Below are 17,984 nucleotides of genomic sequence, written 5' to 3'. Positions count from 1 at the left end.
AATGTTTTAAAGCGAACCTACTTGTCTCCCAAGAAGACGTAAATACCAAAAATTAAAACTTTAGTAAACATGATAGGACTTAAAATTCTGATGCATGTAGTTCTGTTTTTTTCTGGAATATTATATGCACTTCTTCCATAAATTCTGAAATTTTTGTCAATCCATAGTTTGTCTGTGTGTTACAATTACTTTCTACAGGATCCCCTTTGTGGACAAAAGAAAAACTAGAACCAAATCAAGTTCGAGAAGGTGATTCCCTAGTACTACACTGCAGACCTCCTGTTGGCTTACCACCACCTATAATATTTTGGATGGATAACGGTGAGTTGGTTTCTTATGCAGACTTCATCTACTTTTTGCAGTTTTTCTATATAGTTGATCGTTGCTTACCGAGACCGCAGATGGTGGAGTTTCCCTCTAAGTTAAAATTCAAAGAATTTCCATTTCTGTAGAAACGAAGGAACAGGCAGACATGCAGCCTGAAAGTGTGAAGCCAAAAGCAGCTGGAGATCTTAATGTAAGTTGTAGATTAATCCACTGGGGAAGGATGAGAAGATAAGGGAACTCAAGAGGCACCTTAGAAAGGTCTCTATATTTACAAACCCACAAGCAGCGTGATTGAGCAAATGTGGAGTCTGCAGATCAAAATAATGGAATGTGTATTATAATTGAGATGTGTTCTCATTTTCCTTTAGCTTTCCAAAGACTGCCTCAAAGTGAAAGAGTTTCCCAAGGTCTGAATGGAGACCTTTATTTTTCTAACGTACAACCAGAAGACACCCGGGAGGACTATATCTGCTATGCAAGATTTAATCATACGCAAACTATACAGCAGAAACAACCCATTTCTGTAAAAGTCCTTTCAAGTAGGTATTACATTACCTAATTACATACTTACATAGTATTTATCCAGAAGTTTCAAGTCATTTGCCAAAGTTAAATAGTGTTATGCTAGGGAATTTTGCCATTTTAAATCTGAATAAGTTACATAGTGTGTAAACTTAAAATGTAATCTCCAGTTTTCATGACAAACAATTCCTTTTAAAAGCTGTCATTTTTTCCCTTTACAAGGCTTTGACTTTTGAAAATGTGTTTTGTTAGTTTTGAAATACTGAAAAAATGCAGTGTAAAAAATGATGTGTAAATGCAATGTAAAGAAGTGATGGTTTTCATGTCCAAGAATATAAAGTTACTATGATTATTATAACTATTGAAAGAAATTAATCAATCATTTGATTAACTTGCCGTGGCCACTTCATCTCCTTTTGATTCCCAGTACTTTGATTTATCCCTCTTTTATGCATTCTTCATGATATTCTGTTTATTTCAGTGGATTCATTGAATGACACTATAGCTGCTAATTTGAGTGACACTGATATTTATGGTGGTGAGTTACACTGGTCCCCACTGATGCTCCCTGTTTCACAGTAGCATTTAGTTAACTAACTTCACTTCCATGGCTACTTAACCTTGTACTCCTTTTCAGTTTCTAATAAAGGTATCTATTAGTGCTGGTGATAATACATACGTTAGAAAGGGACTGCACAGTGTGATCCTTTCAAATACTTAATGTTTCGATATTATAACATATGGCTCATAAAAATATGAACTCTTATAATGGATGATCTCTTTCACACTGGAGCAGATTTTAAAACTGTTCTATTTGATTGCTTCCATACTGTGTTGCTTTGTATTTTGATATGTTATATATAACTGTTATATAACAGTTTGATATGTTCATTATCACTAGGACTATTCAATATCACATGCTGCATAAGAAATAACAACAATTAAGCATTTAACAAATGCACTTCACATTCAATAGCTTATTGAATGTACCACTCATTTTTAACATATTTCATAAGTGTAAAACTGGAATCAGTTAAAATCTAAACACTTTACTGCTGTCTGTATCAATAACTTTGTAGGGGAAAGATGAGTTTTGTTCGTCTGGTGTTTAAGCTGATCTTTACATTAATCCATGCTGAATGGTCTTCTGTATGTTGTAAATTAAATCCTCCTGAACAGGTGGATGTGGTCAGCAAGGCTGACTTTGGAGCAACACTGATACTGTAACATTTGAGGTTCTAGAGTCTTCACTTGATAACGTGTGAGATAGATAGAAAATACATGGTATTTTTTCTGGTTTTGTCTTATTCCTTGTCAAATAGGACTTTGTACATATTAAACCATAATTCGTGGGAATCCAAAATAAAACATATTTTATTATAAATTTTAATATTCTATATAAAATAAGATATCATTCAGGGACAAACAAGAAATATGTACCTGAGCATGCAGTGATAGTATAGCTACAGTTGGCTCACATTCGGTTGGCTCACAACTCAGAAATAGCAGAGATAATTCTGAATTTTCAGAGTCTTGCAAAAGCCGTCAGCAGTTCTCAGCAGTGCCAAAGCTGGCTAGAGTAGTTATTGCCTGTCAATATTACCTGCATTCTTGACTCTAGACTGCCCTTTTCTCCCAACTTTAAGTCGTTCATGTACTAGCTTTTAAGGAATTCATAGCACATACTGTATTAAAATTAAGTGTTCTAGTTACACTAATCTATCAGTAAACCCTGTATCCTAATAAACAAATTTATTGTGTTTCTGAACATATTTTTTAAAAATAAAATGATTTACTGTAATGATTCGGACTGCTACTGCACTTCAGAGCAATTTAATCCTATATTTTAAAATTGCTGTAAAGGAACATAGGATTATTTACAGAAAGCACTCTATTACTACAGCAAGGACTCTTATTCTGACTTCCCATGAAGGCACATGAAATACCATAATACTTCAAAAGCCACCAGAGTATAATGTCAGAAATGGGTCTTACATCTGTTTACTGTGGTTATTTCTTGCAGGTTAATCAATGGTTCTTTATTACAAGACTGGGGAACAGCTTGAATTAAAGTTAAATGTATAGTAAGAGCAGAATATGAACCTTAATTTCTGAAAAAATGCCTCATATTTCCTAGAAAATATTGAACACAGGATATTGCAGAGTAGAAGTGCACCTTTTAGCCTCTCGATTTTTACTTCTGCATACAATAACTTTGCTTTGTTTGTGTTTTGATAAAAGCCTAGAGTTTTGGTAACTTTCAGTCTTGCACTATGACTCACATCCATAACCTCTTACTGCCTGTAACACTTCTGCTGAAGTGAACAGGGACTGCATGCATCTGTCAGGCTGCATAGTTGCCTATGTAAATCTATGTTTCAGTTGGTCCCATCTTTAATAATAATAATTTTCATGTATATGTTCAAAACTCCAGCATTTAACAGGTTGAGATATGTCATGTCTGTCAAAAACCTAATTTGTTGAGCTGGGTAGGTGTGTAACATGATTTTTAATTAAATGGCCAATGTGGAACACAATCTCTGTCCAAAATGTGAGAATGGATGTATTAATTTGATCAGTATTAAAATAAAATTTCAACATTAATTCTTTTTATTTTTCTCTTGTTCCAGCTAAGCCAGTTACAGAGAGACAGCCAGTTCTTCTAACACCAACAGGCAGCACAAGTACCAAAGTGGAACTCAGAGGAAATGTACTTTTGTTGGAGTGCATTGCAGCAGGATTGTGAGTTACTTTTCAGACAGCGTTTTTCCAACAAAAAATACAGCAACAAAGAGAAACATTTCAGAGATGCTTAAAATGTTACTGCTGTATAAACTTAGGTATTTCAAAGAAACAGAAAACTAAAATGGAAAGAGCTTTTTCAACAAAGTCCACCATTTACTTGGGCAGCAGATTTTAAAGCTGACTGTGAACATAATACAGTCTCTGCCTTCTCATATCCCCAAACCATCTCCATAGGACACAAGCAAAAAATGCCATGGAGTAAACTTGGACACACATCGGCAGAATTGCACTCAGAAATTGAGCCTCTGTTTTTTCCTAAATTTACAATCACTAGTCCCTCAAATTATGTAAAAATAGATAACAAACTGCTAGTTTAGTGTAAAAAACCTGCTTACATATGCTAATAATTACTTAGTAGATCAGCTAGGTGGGAGTTGTTCGAACTTAACATCAGCTCCTTACATCCAGTTTCTCATTGTAATTGAATTTAATTGGTACTTGTTTCTTTGATGTAATCTAAGTTTACTTCTGCTGGTTATTGTGCAAGTAGAAAATGACTAAAGAGCAATTTGACTTCATTAATTAGTTTGGTGTTAGCTAAGTTTGGTTCTCAGGAAGAAATCTTAGTGCAGAAGTGGAAAACCTTTAGTACCTACTTCAGGAACTGTAAACGTGTTTATAGGAGACAAAAACATGATACAGTGTTTTGAAGTAGCCATGAGGAAAGCTAATAATTGCAAACGGTGCAGCGCAGCGTCGCATGCGTATATTCTCTTGCGTAAGCTCCGTAGGACATGGTCGTGCATAGTATGACACAGCTTGATACAAGCATGGATCTGGCTTTTCTGTCTCAGCTGTGATCTGCTCAGGTGTCTGCATCAGCACCACCAGCAAAACCACTCCTATGAGGGGGAGCAGCATCAGCAGCAGCATCTGTGATACAGTTAGTTGCTTTTTTGAGAACCTTGCTGTAAAAGGAAAGAATTCAGTGGTCCAAGCTCCAGTAAAATGGCTAGATGAAAATGGGTTAAAAATAGAATGTTGTACATTATATGGCTTTGTGTCTTTAGCCATCATGTATTTTTTTTAAAAAAAATAGTTCAGTAAGGGAATTGACACAATTGACCACAATTGACCACAAGAGGCCAGAATCAGGTTCTGTTTAAAAAGACTCTTCCTGATTACTGATACCATAATTAAAAGTCAACTTTGCTAGGGGTCTTTGGTATAAAATATCTTATATTAGACTTCTGAGGGAATATTTGCCTTAAGTCATTACTCTTTGAGCGAGGACATTGTACTCAGTAAGCAACACCTGGTAATTTATTGTAATTTTAAAAGTATATCTCCATGTGTTTGGACAACTTCCAATTTCAGTGGACAACTTGAAGCCAAGATTTAGACATGGTGCAGTGACAAGTAGCTATACTTGACTCAGCACTGACATTTTTTTCTTGAATTCCCATAGGAAATATTTCTATCTCCTTAGCTTTTCTGTAAAATTTATGATGTTTGTGAAGCCTTGGGATATTACTCCCATGAAGAATTACAAATTTTCATTATCTAGAGCCTACCTTTTGAAGCACCATGTGCAACAATTTAGTAGTATAAGTGCAATACACTTCTATAGTGAAATACACTTCTATTCATTAGCCATCAGTGGTTTTAGATTAATCAGCAGACAAATGTATTGTATAATTATTAAGCCTACAACAGATGGCCATTGACAGTCCTAGTGAGGCTTGTCATTTCCTAGAAACAAATGCTGGCGTATTTTGCGCATTTGCTGGACGTGCCCCAGAATGTGCATAAAAGGCTCTTAAAATTATTATTGGTAAAATATGTGGTCAAAAAATTAATGTATTGAACTCTTGTCTTCCTTTTCTCCAGTCCCTAAGTCTGATCTGTGCTTTTGCTTCTCCAGACCCACACCAGTAATTCGCTGGATTAAAGAGGGTGGGGAACTGCCAGCAAACAGAACGTTTTTTGAAAACTTTAAGAAAACTCTCAAGATTGTAGATGTTTCTGAAGCTGACTCTGGGAACTACAAATGTATAGCAAGAAATATATTAGGTTCTGTTCATCATGTCATTTCAGTAACTGTGAAAGGTAATGCTAAAATAATCCTTGATACAATATTGTCAATGTCCAGAATATAAGGTTGAAGTAAGCTTTCTAGGATAAAATATGGCTGAAAGGAGGAATGATAGTGGTAAAAAAAAAAAACAACCCGAGGAAGTGATAATTAAACTGACTAAATTTTACCACTGGAAAGACTTTAGTATCTTTAATATCTTTTTCTAATATGTTAATTTGTAGAGCATCAGGTTAAATTGAGATTGTACTGTAGCAGTAGTAAAATAATTTCTTAGCTTGTACCAGTGCTACATTTATTTTAGATCCTTTGACTATCTGTCATTAGTCTGCTTCTTTCACTTGTTTTGTATCTTCCTCCCCACCTCTCTTCTATTTATTTTCTCCATCTTTTTTGCTCTCTGTTCATATGGCCCAAATTCCTTCTCTTCTCTATTTTACTATTGTCTTATGGTCTTATATTCTTCCTTTTCCTCCATTAATTGACATTTCTGGTTTCTTATCATCCTCACGTTTTTTACTCAAGATGATGTCTTACTAGTTCTGAAAACACTTACGGTACGCTTGTCCAAATAGAAATTGTATGTTTCGAATACCATGAGACAAAAAGCTGAAATGACAGCTAATTAGTCATTGAAATAATCAACTGTAGTGCTTACTTTGCATGCTAAATAGCCTTTTATTTTAGACTACCATCATTTTATGATCACATTCAGCTTCCTTTCTAAGAGCAGAAGCTTAATTTTCTGTTTGCATATGTCCATCAATCCAAAATCTGAGATTTAATTGCAAGATGTGATAACATATGCTATGTGTGGTTATTTATTGTAAAAAAGATAGAGGCATAGATGAGTATCTTTTGTAAGGATAGTGTTCTATCAGTTTTGATCTCTGTGTGTTTTCAGCTGTCTCAGGTAAACATCTGGCCCCATTGCAATCACCCACTGAATTCAACAAGACTGAGGATTTTGTCATTTCTGTATTTCACCCTTGACATGAAATCTTTCTGTGTAATCAAACCTAAATTCATTTCTAACAGCGTAACTACTGTAAGCATGGGTATCTCTGAAAGTAATCAGAAGACCACTCTAGTCTGCAGATATCATACTCAAATTTTGCTTTCTTTAGGGAAGGCAGATTAAATTAGATTCAAACACACAATCCTAAAAAACAAAGAACCTCTTATTGCTTATCTCAGAATTTTAATGCAGCGGATAGCCAGTAACTCAGTTTAGCCAAAGTATAATCTACCACTGGATCACTGAGTATTGCAAATATATATATATATATATAAAAAAATTAACAGTGTAAGTTACATCTATACATAACGTTGTTTATTTTATCTTCTGGTTACCATGACTTTACCTTACGATTTTCTGTACATAATTTTGGAAAACAAGTGCTGTGTTTCTCTTCCAAACCCCAGCTGCCCCATACTGGATAACAGCACCCAGAAACTTGGTCTTGTCCCCTGGGGAAGATGGGACATTGATTTGCAGAGCTAACGGCAACCCGAAGCCTAATATAAGCTGGTTAGCAAATGGCGTTCCCATCGCAAGTAAGAATCTTAATTACCTTATGGGAGGGTGAGTAGGAGAATATGAGGATGATTTTTTTCAATTATAAATGAAGACTGTGTATTTGAGTAGTTTTTGCCTGACAGGTAACTCTAAATTATAAATGAGGTGATAAAAATACTGTGTCTGATAAAGGTGGAACAACAAAATGCACCTTTAATGTACTCAAGAACACTAAAATTTGTGACTGTGCTCCTGGTTATTCTGTCTGGTGTTCTATTGGTAGTATCCTTGTGGAGATGGGGCCACAGCAACAAAGCTGTTCCAGGTCTCTCTTGCTGGGATATTGCTGGGGGTGTAATTTCTACCACTGAGTTGCTGTGGCAGTTGTGTTTTATAGATCTCTCCTTTGCCACCCCGCTGCAACACTAATTTTGCCTAGGAATCATAAAGGTGACATACAAAGTCAGGTCCTTGCAGAACACTTTTGCAGGATTTGTAGCTTACAGTATGCTTAAGCTTTCCAGGCTTCAGCACTAAAAAGCAGCAGCAGCAGCAGAACTGACTGAATGCGTCAGCAAGAGCCTGCCAAACAGCTTGTGCCAAGTGGGTGTCAAAGGAAAGAAGCCCCTAAGGCAGTGAAACAGCTGTTTCTGTGTGCACGAGTAAGAAAAGCAACGCTGAATTGGTGATTGAGTCACTTAATTGTTGCAGCGTGAGGACTGGCAATGCCGTATGACAGACTCAAGTTAGCTGCTATATATAGCACAACTTCACTTGGGAAGAACTTGCCAGAGGACACAGCAGTGTGTTATCACTTGAGTTTGCTCTCAGCATGGCCTGTACCGTAAAATCACACTTGCTTCTTCTGCCTTTCTCCTTCCTCTTTCACCAAATGATATTTTTAAAATGGACAATCTACCCTTTTGACTTGTGAGAGGTAGTATACTCCAAAATGTTGGTCTGTGCTGACCTACTGAAAGTATGACAGTCTAATTTTCGGGAATTTCAGGCGATGTTTAAGTCTATTGATGAAGTAAATGTCATGGAGTTTGAGACATGAATGAGAATTCTCTACAGTGAGAATCTAGGAAATAGCAAAAGGTAAAAAAGAACTTTTGTTGGCTTTATTCAAAATATTAGGAATATAAGAGATTGAACTGGTGGGGAAAATATGCAACTTTGGGGGGAAAAGTGAGGGTATACGTTGAAACGGAAATATTCTCCAAGGAAACTATTTCAGGAATTCTAATTCAAAATAAGTTGAGATCTCTAGCCTGAGATTTAAAATGAGAAGTTTCCATTAGTTAAGTAAGTTATATAAGCTGACATTAACCAACTCATCGAATAATGTTATTACGGGAAAACAGGAAGATATCAATGTAATATTGTATTGTGTATATTGTACGTAAATATATCATAATATATACATTATCATCAGAGTATGGTACCTGTCTTACTCTTTCCTTTCTGGGTTTTCAGTGGTCTCATCTTCCTTGTTATTTGCTATATAGTTAGCATTAGGGTTTTTTCATTTGTTTGTTTTGAGGAGATTTTTATTCTTCTGTCCTGATAGTTTAACTCTTAAGGCCTCCTAACCAGCAAAATCTTTTTCACCTGGCTATGAGATCCACCTTTGCCTTGCACCACTTCCTTGTCAGTGCTGTAGGATATGCTGTTCAAGTGACAGACAGGCACATTTCCCAGAAAAGCAGGAGTGTGTTCTGCATTCTGGCAGGATAGCAGTAAAACAGTAAGAAACAGAGAGTTTTCAAAATCAGCCACCAGATGCCACGGAATTTCCCAACTACGAGGGCAGCAAATATTGGCTGTCTGGCCTTGAGAAATCGATGCGCACAGTCTTACTGAAGGGAACTCAGTAAAAATTAAGAGACCTGAACTAAATTACCCACTCAACCTCAGTAGGAAGACAAAAAAAAAAGAACACAAGAAGTAACTGGGTAGCTCAGCCTTATGTTAAATGTCACTTCCACTTCTGAGAAAAGCTGAAGTTCCATCCACCTTAAATACTTAAGTGTGAGTTGGTTGGATGCACTGAGTCTGTCTGGGCATCTAAGAAAGAGAATCGTCATGATCACAGGAAATGCCATTCTTAAAGATTCTTGTATTATTCTGAGTTATCAGAAGCTGATCTGGAAACTACCAAGTACAATGTGCCTTTTTGTTCACTTGTTATTAAATTATAGGACTGAGCCCCTCTTCTCCAACTGAACAATTAGTAAATCACTGTAAAAGGAAACTAAAGCAGCTGTTTCAGCTTCAGGGCAGTGCTGAGAGAGCTACACTTATGGCAGGATTTCAAAGAAAAAGAGCTACATTTGAATTTCAAAGCCCTGCTGTCATCATATATCCCACAATGTGCCTCCTGTGGCCCAGTAATCTGTTTGCAATACTTTAATTTTCTATTGGAAAGCACAACTGGGAGATGCTTAATTCTTCCGGTTTTGTTTTTCCATAATAGAGTCAGACAAGGAAGGGGAATGTTGAAGAAAGAACCATTCGTCCATATCTCAGTTAAATGGGGAGGCTTAAATACCAGTAGGGAAAAGGGAAGAATAGAGAAAAATGTGGTGTATCTTAGGCACGTATGGAAAAAAATTTTCAACGTTGTAAGTTTTGTCCCAGATTATATTAGTCAGAGATATTTTTAAAGGAAGACTTTAGGGTTTTTTGAAATATCTTAATAAATGTTCTTCAACAGTAACGTTGAAAAGAAGAACTCCAGCGTGGCTGAAAAGAAAGCTGCTTCAGACATGCCGGAGTGATAACGACCTAACCTCCTAATGTTTACTCACAGGAGCAAACATGCACGATCCCGTTGAGGTCAGTTAGAATTACTTTGGCAAGTAGCAATTGAAAGTTCAGGCCACGACTCTGCCTTGCCTTGTGCTTCAATTAACACTGAAGGTCTGCATTATTTATACCGCTGCATAATCCGTTGTGTTTTAGTACTTAGATATTCAGCATGGTTTTACAAAAGGGAAACCATGCATAAAGTATCTCAACTTTTAAGAAAGTAACAACTCAGATTAATTGGAAAGGGGACGCACTTTCGTAATTGGACTTCAGAAAGGCATTGCAAATACTGCACAAAAGACTAATTTATTGGTTCAGTGATTTGTAGTTCATGATGAGCTATTAAATATTAAATACACACACTTAGATTAGTACAAAGTAATGCACTGAAAGGCGCTGTTTATCTTCTTTCAACGTGTTCTTCACTTGTTTATATCACATTTCACACTGAATCTTAGGTTTTAGTTAGTCTCCATTAGTAATCACATTGAATTTAAGGGAGAAACATTAGCCCTTAGGTTTCCTTCATGAAAGGCCTTGATAATCCCTGGCTCAGGGATTCATCATCCATCATTGTTCTCTGTGAGTACACACACCGGCTGCAGCCATGGGAGAGTGTGGAGAAATCTTCTGGACTCTGATGCCTCAAAGAGTTCAGTCTTGTAGAGGACTGCCAGGGCAAACATGAGTCACAGAATCACAGAACCACAGAGTGTCAGGGGTTGGAAGGGACCTCTGGGGATCATCTAGTCCAGCCCCCCTGCCAGAACACGTTCACCTAGATCAGGTTGCACAGGATGGCATCCAGACGGGTTTTGAATGTCTCCAGAGATGGAGTTCACTGCTTCTACTGTCATTGCTTTGGAACAGGGCATCTGTCCTAGGAAATGCAGCAGATACAAAAACGTTTGATAATCTGGTATTTTTGTTCTGCACAAGATAGCCAAAGATTGGCTGTGGCTAGTGCAGGTAATATCCTGCTGTCTCTTTGGAGGTAATAGTACTAGCATCAGAAACTTGGAAACAAGGATTTCAGTCATCACAGGAAAATATTTTGATAAGGAGCAAGTCAGATTGGTAAGAAAAGGAAAAAGACATCTTCTTCCATGTCCCATCTCCTTCAGAATTAAATGTCAGTTCACTGTAAGGGACAGAGTAAGATGAAACTTGGTTTTCTTGCTTAGGTTCAGTCGTGGTTTGACCCTATAGGTTCTCAAATGTCTGGAGCACTGTACTGCTCACCTTTGTTATTTCTCTACCAGTTTTGTGTTCCACTCAGAAAGCATAGTTTCTAGCCCCTCTCTCAAGAAAAAAGTAGAAAAGAAAAAGGGATTCTGGTCATATAACATTCTCTAAGTATGTAGTACAGTGTTTAGGCATTATGATTGGAGATGTGAGAGAACAGGTCTGTCTTGCATAATAGCCCCTGATTAGGGCTTTCAGATGTTATGAGGAAAGTCAGATACAGCCAGAGGAGTGTTAACTAGATGTTCATTCATAGACCATATAGTTTATGACCTCAGAAAACTGGGAGGTCCCTCCATATTACCAATGACTTACCCCAATGACTACACAGTGGATGTTCCTCACAGTTTTCTTGGCTGGTTGGTTGGTGATGTTAAGTCCTGGTTCTGTCATATTTTCCTGTTGTTGTAGCTAATCTGTCTAAAACAAGATGTCCAAAATTATACAAAAAATTCTTTAAAATTCCCATTTCAGTCATTCAACTGCATTAAGTTTTAACCACAGAAAGATTTTTCTAGTTTTGAAGATGGTTACTATATTCACAAATTATTCATGAATTGAGTCTTTGGAACAAAAAGCAGGTCAAGAACAATCATAGGATGCCTTTAGCAAAAGTTACTGTAGTACAAATGATCCTGTGATCCTGTCAGAACGTGAAAAGTGAACAAGAGCAGCACTATACAAAGACCATATGTTTCTACACTCATATCAGAATAAAAGCACCTAACCTTCTGTCTTTGCTTTCGTCATATATTTCCACCAAAACAGGGTCTTCAAAGCTATCTCTGAAGTTAGAGTTGTTGATAATTAAGGCTTAAGAGCCAGTACATTTACATTCATTGTTATTTTTGCATAGACTTATGGACAGAACTACAACAACAAATGTTCAGTATAAAAATCTGATACAGGGAAAGTATAAGAGATCACTCAGATCTGATCTAGTGGTTAGTTGGTTGAATTCTAATCAGTAAATTTAGGTATGTAAAATCTTTAATAAGTACAAATGGATTGGTCATCATTTCTATTTACTCCACTTAAAGTTAGTATGCAATACAAAGATTATCGACTAAGCTTACTGTAATAAATGTTACGTGCATACAAAAAAAATGTTACTTATGAACCTATCAACGTCTAGGGTGAGGTAAGGGATCTGTCAGCCTCGAGGGGTAACCTTGAGTCCTCCCAATCAAGAGGAGATCACTGCCGCCCAGCCAGCTGCTATGGAGAGAACTCAATGGGCCCTGATGGCTGCAGATATTTATAGCATAAAGTGGTTGATTTGTAGTCAGATTTTCTGCTGTGTTGATGCAGTTTTGGTGCTTATCAGCCCAGTCTGCAGCGTTTGGTGCTGAGTCCTCACTCAATAGGATGAACTTCAATTACTTGCTGAGAATCCAGCTGGACCAAGGTTCAGTTAGTTTAGACAGGAATCACAAAATCTAAATCAAATAATTATCTCAGCTTTTCTGAGAAACTAATATTCTGCTATTGATCCAAAATGATAGCTCAGTTTCGCTAAAAAAATGAGTGACTAAGCACTATTACACTCAAACAACAGACCTTGTGTTACTACATTAGTTTTACAACATAGTCACTGTGAACGCACAGCAGGGCTGATTACTTTTAATTCATAACTTTTATTTGCTAAAGAAGATGCAGGCATCTAAAGACTAAAATGAGTATTTCTGCTCTTTTCTAGTGATAAATTACTCTCTGCTTTCATTGTGTTTTTCTCTGACCTGAGTAAGAGTAGCTCTTACATGTGCCAAAGACGTGTGTTCTTATTGATACAGGTGAAAGCAGTCAAGTCATTTGGTCCCTTTCTTTTCCAGTTTGTTGTCAGCCAGAAGGAATCTCTAGTACAACGTCAGAGGATGGCATCAACATTTTCACTATAGAATAGAAACAGTTATACTCACATATCCTGCAAACTATGATTATAATCCAGAACATGCTTCTGGAGAAAATATATACTACCTTAGGTTACATCATACTTATAAGACAACAAAAAACACCCTAGTTTAGTGTCCTCTGGGACCTAGAGTCTTAAGTTAGCAGAGCTGAGAACTGATGTCAGCTGGGTCTCGTACACACTTCCTTATATTTTAGAATGTGATAAAAATATAATGAGTTCTGATTTCAGGAAAGATGATTTTAACATTATTAGCTTTTTTTAGACAGTAGCAAATTACAGAATCATAGTCAAAGTTATATACCTCCTTCCCAGAGAATTATTTTCAGTATACATTGTTTGTCAGGTTATTTTTACACCACAGTTTTTACAGCATAGTTGAGGGTGAAAGGAACATCTAGTCTAACCTACCTACTTGAAGTAGGGTGTTATCTGCATCTGGTTGGTCAGGACTTTGTTCAGACAAATTTTGATCTCCAAGGACAGAGACTCCATCACGTCCTTGGGCATCCTGTTTCAGAGTCTGATCACCCTTACAATAAAAGCTTTAAGTCAAAACCCCCACAACTCTAAGCAGTGGATTTTTTCCCCCCAACTTTACACAGAGCTTAAAGATCTCAGCTAAAGAATGTAAACTCAGTAGACCAATTCTATGTCTTCATAATCTTCTGCCCAAAATACCTATCTTTCCTACAGATCAGTCTGAATTTATTTGGACTGAAAAAATTATTTCAGATACTGCATCATCAGTTGACTGTTCTGTTTTTCATTGTGTTTAGCTTCCTGAATTTGCATAAATGCACATTGACCAGCAATTAAAATCGATCAGGAAAATGAAATACTTCAATGGAAAAGGGAAAGACAGCTCAACAAAATCTAGACTTTTTCCTTCCAGTTTGAAGCATAATAGTGTGTTTTAACTGCTTCTGTTCAGAGAGCACATTTTGTTCTATCTTCTTTTCCAGGAAAAAAATAATAATGGTGCCATGGTGGTTATTTAAACATTCTAACAAAAATAATTGCTTGGACTGTCTGAAGTTTATGAAACAGATGGAAGTATGATGAACAGAATATATTCAGGATGCTGATGACTAATATGACAAAAGTGTCTGATGGAGACTATACCTTTTCTGTACAGAAATATGCTATATGTGGTTATATGAGTGAAGAAGCTGTCTTTTTTTAAAAAGTGATGTAAAAATTAGGTGGAACCAGGCAATCAAGTCTTTGTCCAGAAAGGACATAAACACATTCATAAGCTGAGATTTGTTGTTATTGGGAGTAAATTTTGACTGTTACAGGGCAAATGTTCTACTGGCTTTTACAGCAGCAGAACTCCTATAGAAAATCCTCATCATTCATCTTCCCCACTGTACAACCCCATTTTAAGTGTTACGTAATTCTTTACTGTTTTGCCTGTCAGTGCCAAATGTGTCAAAAGCATTTTCTCCTTTTTATGCAGCTATCTTGTAATGTGACCAGTATCCTCATAAGGGCAAACAAGCAGTGCTTGATGACTTTGCCATTGCTCTCTTTCCCCAGGGAAAAAAAAAAAAAAAAAAGAGATGTGGAAAGGGCTGAAGTATTGCACACATTCTTTGCCTCAGTCTTTACTAGCAAGGCTTCAGGAATCCCAGGTCCCAAAGACCAGGGAGAAAGGTTGGAACAAGATGTACCCTTGGTGGAAGAGGATCAGGTCAGGGAATACTTAAGAAAACTGGAAGCATATGAGTCTGTGGACTCTGGTGGGATGCACCCACAAGTGCTGAGTGAGCTGGCAGATGTCATTCATTGCAAGGCCACTCCTTATAGTCTTTGACTGATCATGGTAACTGGGAGAAGTGCTTGATGACTGGAGGAAAGCAAATGCTACTCCTGTCTTCCAGAAGAGCAAGAAGGAGAACTCATGGAACTAGAAGCTGGTCACCCTCACCTTGATCCCTGGGAAGGTGATGGGTTGACTAATTCTGGAAACCATTTCCAGACACATCAAGGATAAGAAATCCATCAGGAGTAGGTAGCGTGGCTTCACCAAGGGGAAGTGATGCTTGACCAACTTGATACATTTCTGTGCTGGAATGACTGGCCTGATGGACAAGGGATAGAGTAGTCAGTATTGTCTGCCTGGTCTTCAGTGAGGCCTTTGGCACTGTCTCCTTTAGGATCCTTGTAGACAAGCTGTTGATGTGTGTGCTGCATAAGCAGAAAGTGAGGTGGATAGAAAAATATCTGAACAGCCAGGTCCAGAGAGCAGTGATCAGTGGCAGAAAATTTAGTTGGAGGCCAGTAACTAACAGGCTCCGTCCTGTTTAACATCTTCATTAGAGATCTGGGTAGTGTGACAGAGTCATAGAATCATAGAATCATTTAGGTTGGAAAAGACCTTTATGATCATTGAGTCCAACCTTTAACATAACAATGCCAAGTACACAACAAAACCATGTCCCAAAGCACTTTATCTACCTTTTAAATACCTCCAGGGATGGTGACTCCACCCCTTCTGTGGGCAGCCTGTTCCAATGCTTAACAACCCTTTGGTGAAGAAATATTCCCTAATGTCCAATCTAAACCTCTCCTGGCACAACTTGTGGCCATTTCCTCTTGTCCTAAATGTAATTTCAGCAAGTTTCCTGGTGACACAAAACTAGGAGGAGAGGCTGATACACCAAAGGATCATGCTACTGTGCAGAAGGATCTTGACTGAAGAAATGGTCTGGCAAGCACCTCATGAAGTTCAACAAGAGCAAATGCAACGTCCTGCACCTGGGGAGAAAGAACTCCGTACACCAGTACATGCGGGGGATCACCCAGGTGGATAGTAGCTTAGCAGAAAAGGACTCGGGTGTTCTGGTGCGCACCAAGGTAGCCATGAGTCATAATGTGCCATTGTTGCAAAGACACTGATGTTATCTTGCACTACGTTGTCCAAAAGTATCGCCAGAGGGTTGAAGCAAGTGATCCTTCCCTGTCTGGGCACATTCCTGGGCAACTGGCTTGAGCAGGTGTTTGGACCAGGTGACCTCCACAGGCCCCATCCAGCCTCAACATTCTGTGTGTGAGTACAGCAGCCAGATCATACATAACCTAACTTTGAGGGTCTAGCCCTGAAAAACAAGAGCCTAACACATGGGCAAAGATATGAAGGTTCTGTTGGTGTGGCATGTTGGAAGACAAACTGTTGAATAGTCGCCAGTCTCAACAGGGAGCTTTCTAAAATCACTACCCTTCAGCATGCAAATGGCTGGACCAGTCAAAAACACTGGCCTTTCCTCATTTATTTATTTTTTTCCTCCTGGGACTCACAGTTTGAAGTCCTTTTCTGAGAACGGGCACCTACCTCCTTTCAGGTAACTCAAGAAGGATAGCTCTGTTTTCCCTTAAATACAACAGTGGGGAGGAAAGATGCTACCCTTCTTTCTGTACGCTAAATTAATGGTTAGATCATTTTTTTATGATCCGTTTCCATCTTCAGTCAGAGAGGATCTGTCTGAAGGGATCTTACCATCAGCCTTTAAAGTATTATGTATGGAAGTGTGTGTGAGGATGGGGAAGAGTCTGTGCACCCATGAACGATCTGTTTGTGTGCAGAAAATGCAGCAGGATTCAGAGGGCACGGGTGTAGAGAATCCCAGAGCCCTGGGCAAGAAGTAGCCGTGATTGGAAAAGCCGTGGGCAGATCTCCTGCCTCCTGGGGGGATGGTTGTGCATATTTTCGATTTAACAGTGATTTGTATGCAGAAACAGCCTGCTTCTCACAGCTGAGGGGCCTGCCTGCTGGGCTACTCACCTGCTCTGTTTTCAGTCCATGAATCTTCTAATGAGTATGGCATTTACATAGAATAGGAAGCAATATGAAACATGGAACACAATAGCAAATAAAGGAAAAGAGGAGTAAAAATAGGTGTGAGCAATCCAGAAGTCCAGAAAATAAGCATTTAAAATTCCAGTAGTACCTTTTTCTTCCTTTATGAAATTTTTGAATTTGTGTTATTGATTTGAACTCAGAATGATGGAAGGTAAGAGCTAAAAATGGAGTTGAAAACTGTTCTTGAGGCATCTGTTTGAAAATTGATGTGATTAACTTTACATGCAGAATGGCCTTAGAGTTCAGCCAAGATGGAAATACCCTTAAGCAGAAAAACAGAAGACACAGAATACACAGAAATGCGGTCCCTTTCACCTGGTTTCTTTTCTCTTAGAGAATTCAGTAATAGATACTTAATTAGATTGAAGAAAATGTGGGAGAAATGTCTCCATTTTCTTTACAGATGAGCACTGACGCATTATCTGAATCAAAAGATTTTGCCACTTGCAGATAATCAGTGTTAATTTAGTTAGCTGATCTTTTCTATGAATCCAAAGGAATGAGAAAGGATCTTATATGAAAACATATTCCACAAATACACTTATTTTCTCAGGCTCCAATAACATTCTGAGATTCTGTGAAAATATAAGGCTGTCAATTTTTGTGATGCAATCAAACTATGAAGCATTTATTTATGCATATAAGCAATCACTTGCCATAGTATATTAATAAGGTCACAACTGAATTTTAATAATATATTGACCTATTTTTATTTAATATTTTCTTAAAATATTGGACAATTGTTTCTGCATTTTATGCAGTTTTACACCTTTTTGTCCATTGTACTTCTCTAACCCCATACAATTGTATCCTAACTGACAGCAATTGTTCTTCAGTAATATCTTAGAATTTTATTTTTTGTTATATTCTCAGATATTCTGGGATGCAAGAGCTGTTTGACAGCTCGTGCTACTACGTAACAGTATAATGGTTACATAAG

General features: G+C 37.6%; 1 protein-coding gene across 1 annotated transcript in view; it reads left to right on the top strand.

Moving 5' to 3' along the window:
• Window positions 1–17,984, top strand: part of LOC104279709 (neuronal cell adhesion molecule-like) — a gene marked incomplete at its 3' end in the record, with an annotated part of 31,919 nt that overhangs the window by 8,507 nt on the left and 5,428 nt on the right. Inside the window, exons 5-9 of the mRNA XM_009877084.1 lie at window positions 199–321; window positions 696–866; window positions 3,480–3,591; window positions 5,519–5,703; window positions 7,115–7,246. Of these exons, the coding sequence (XP_009875386.1) occupies window positions 199–321; window positions 696–866; window positions 3,480–3,591; window positions 5,519–5,703; window positions 7,115–7,246 (723 nt within the window). The remainder of the gene's footprint in view (window positions 1–198; window positions 322–695; window positions 867–3,479; window positions 3,592–5,518; window positions 5,704–7,114; window positions 7,247–17,984) is intronic.

This window comes from Apaloderma vittatum, unplaced genomic scaffold (assembly GCF_000703405.1).
Source record: "Apaloderma vittatum isolate BGI_N311 unplaced genomic scaffold, ASM70340v1 scaffold2119, whole genome shotgun sequence".
In the NCBI taxonomy this organism is placed as follows: domain Eukaryota; kingdom Metazoa; phylum Chordata; class Aves; order Trogoniformes; family Trogonidae; genus Apaloderma; species Apaloderma vittatum.
This window is presented reverse-complemented; position numbering and strand designations above follow the sequence as displayed.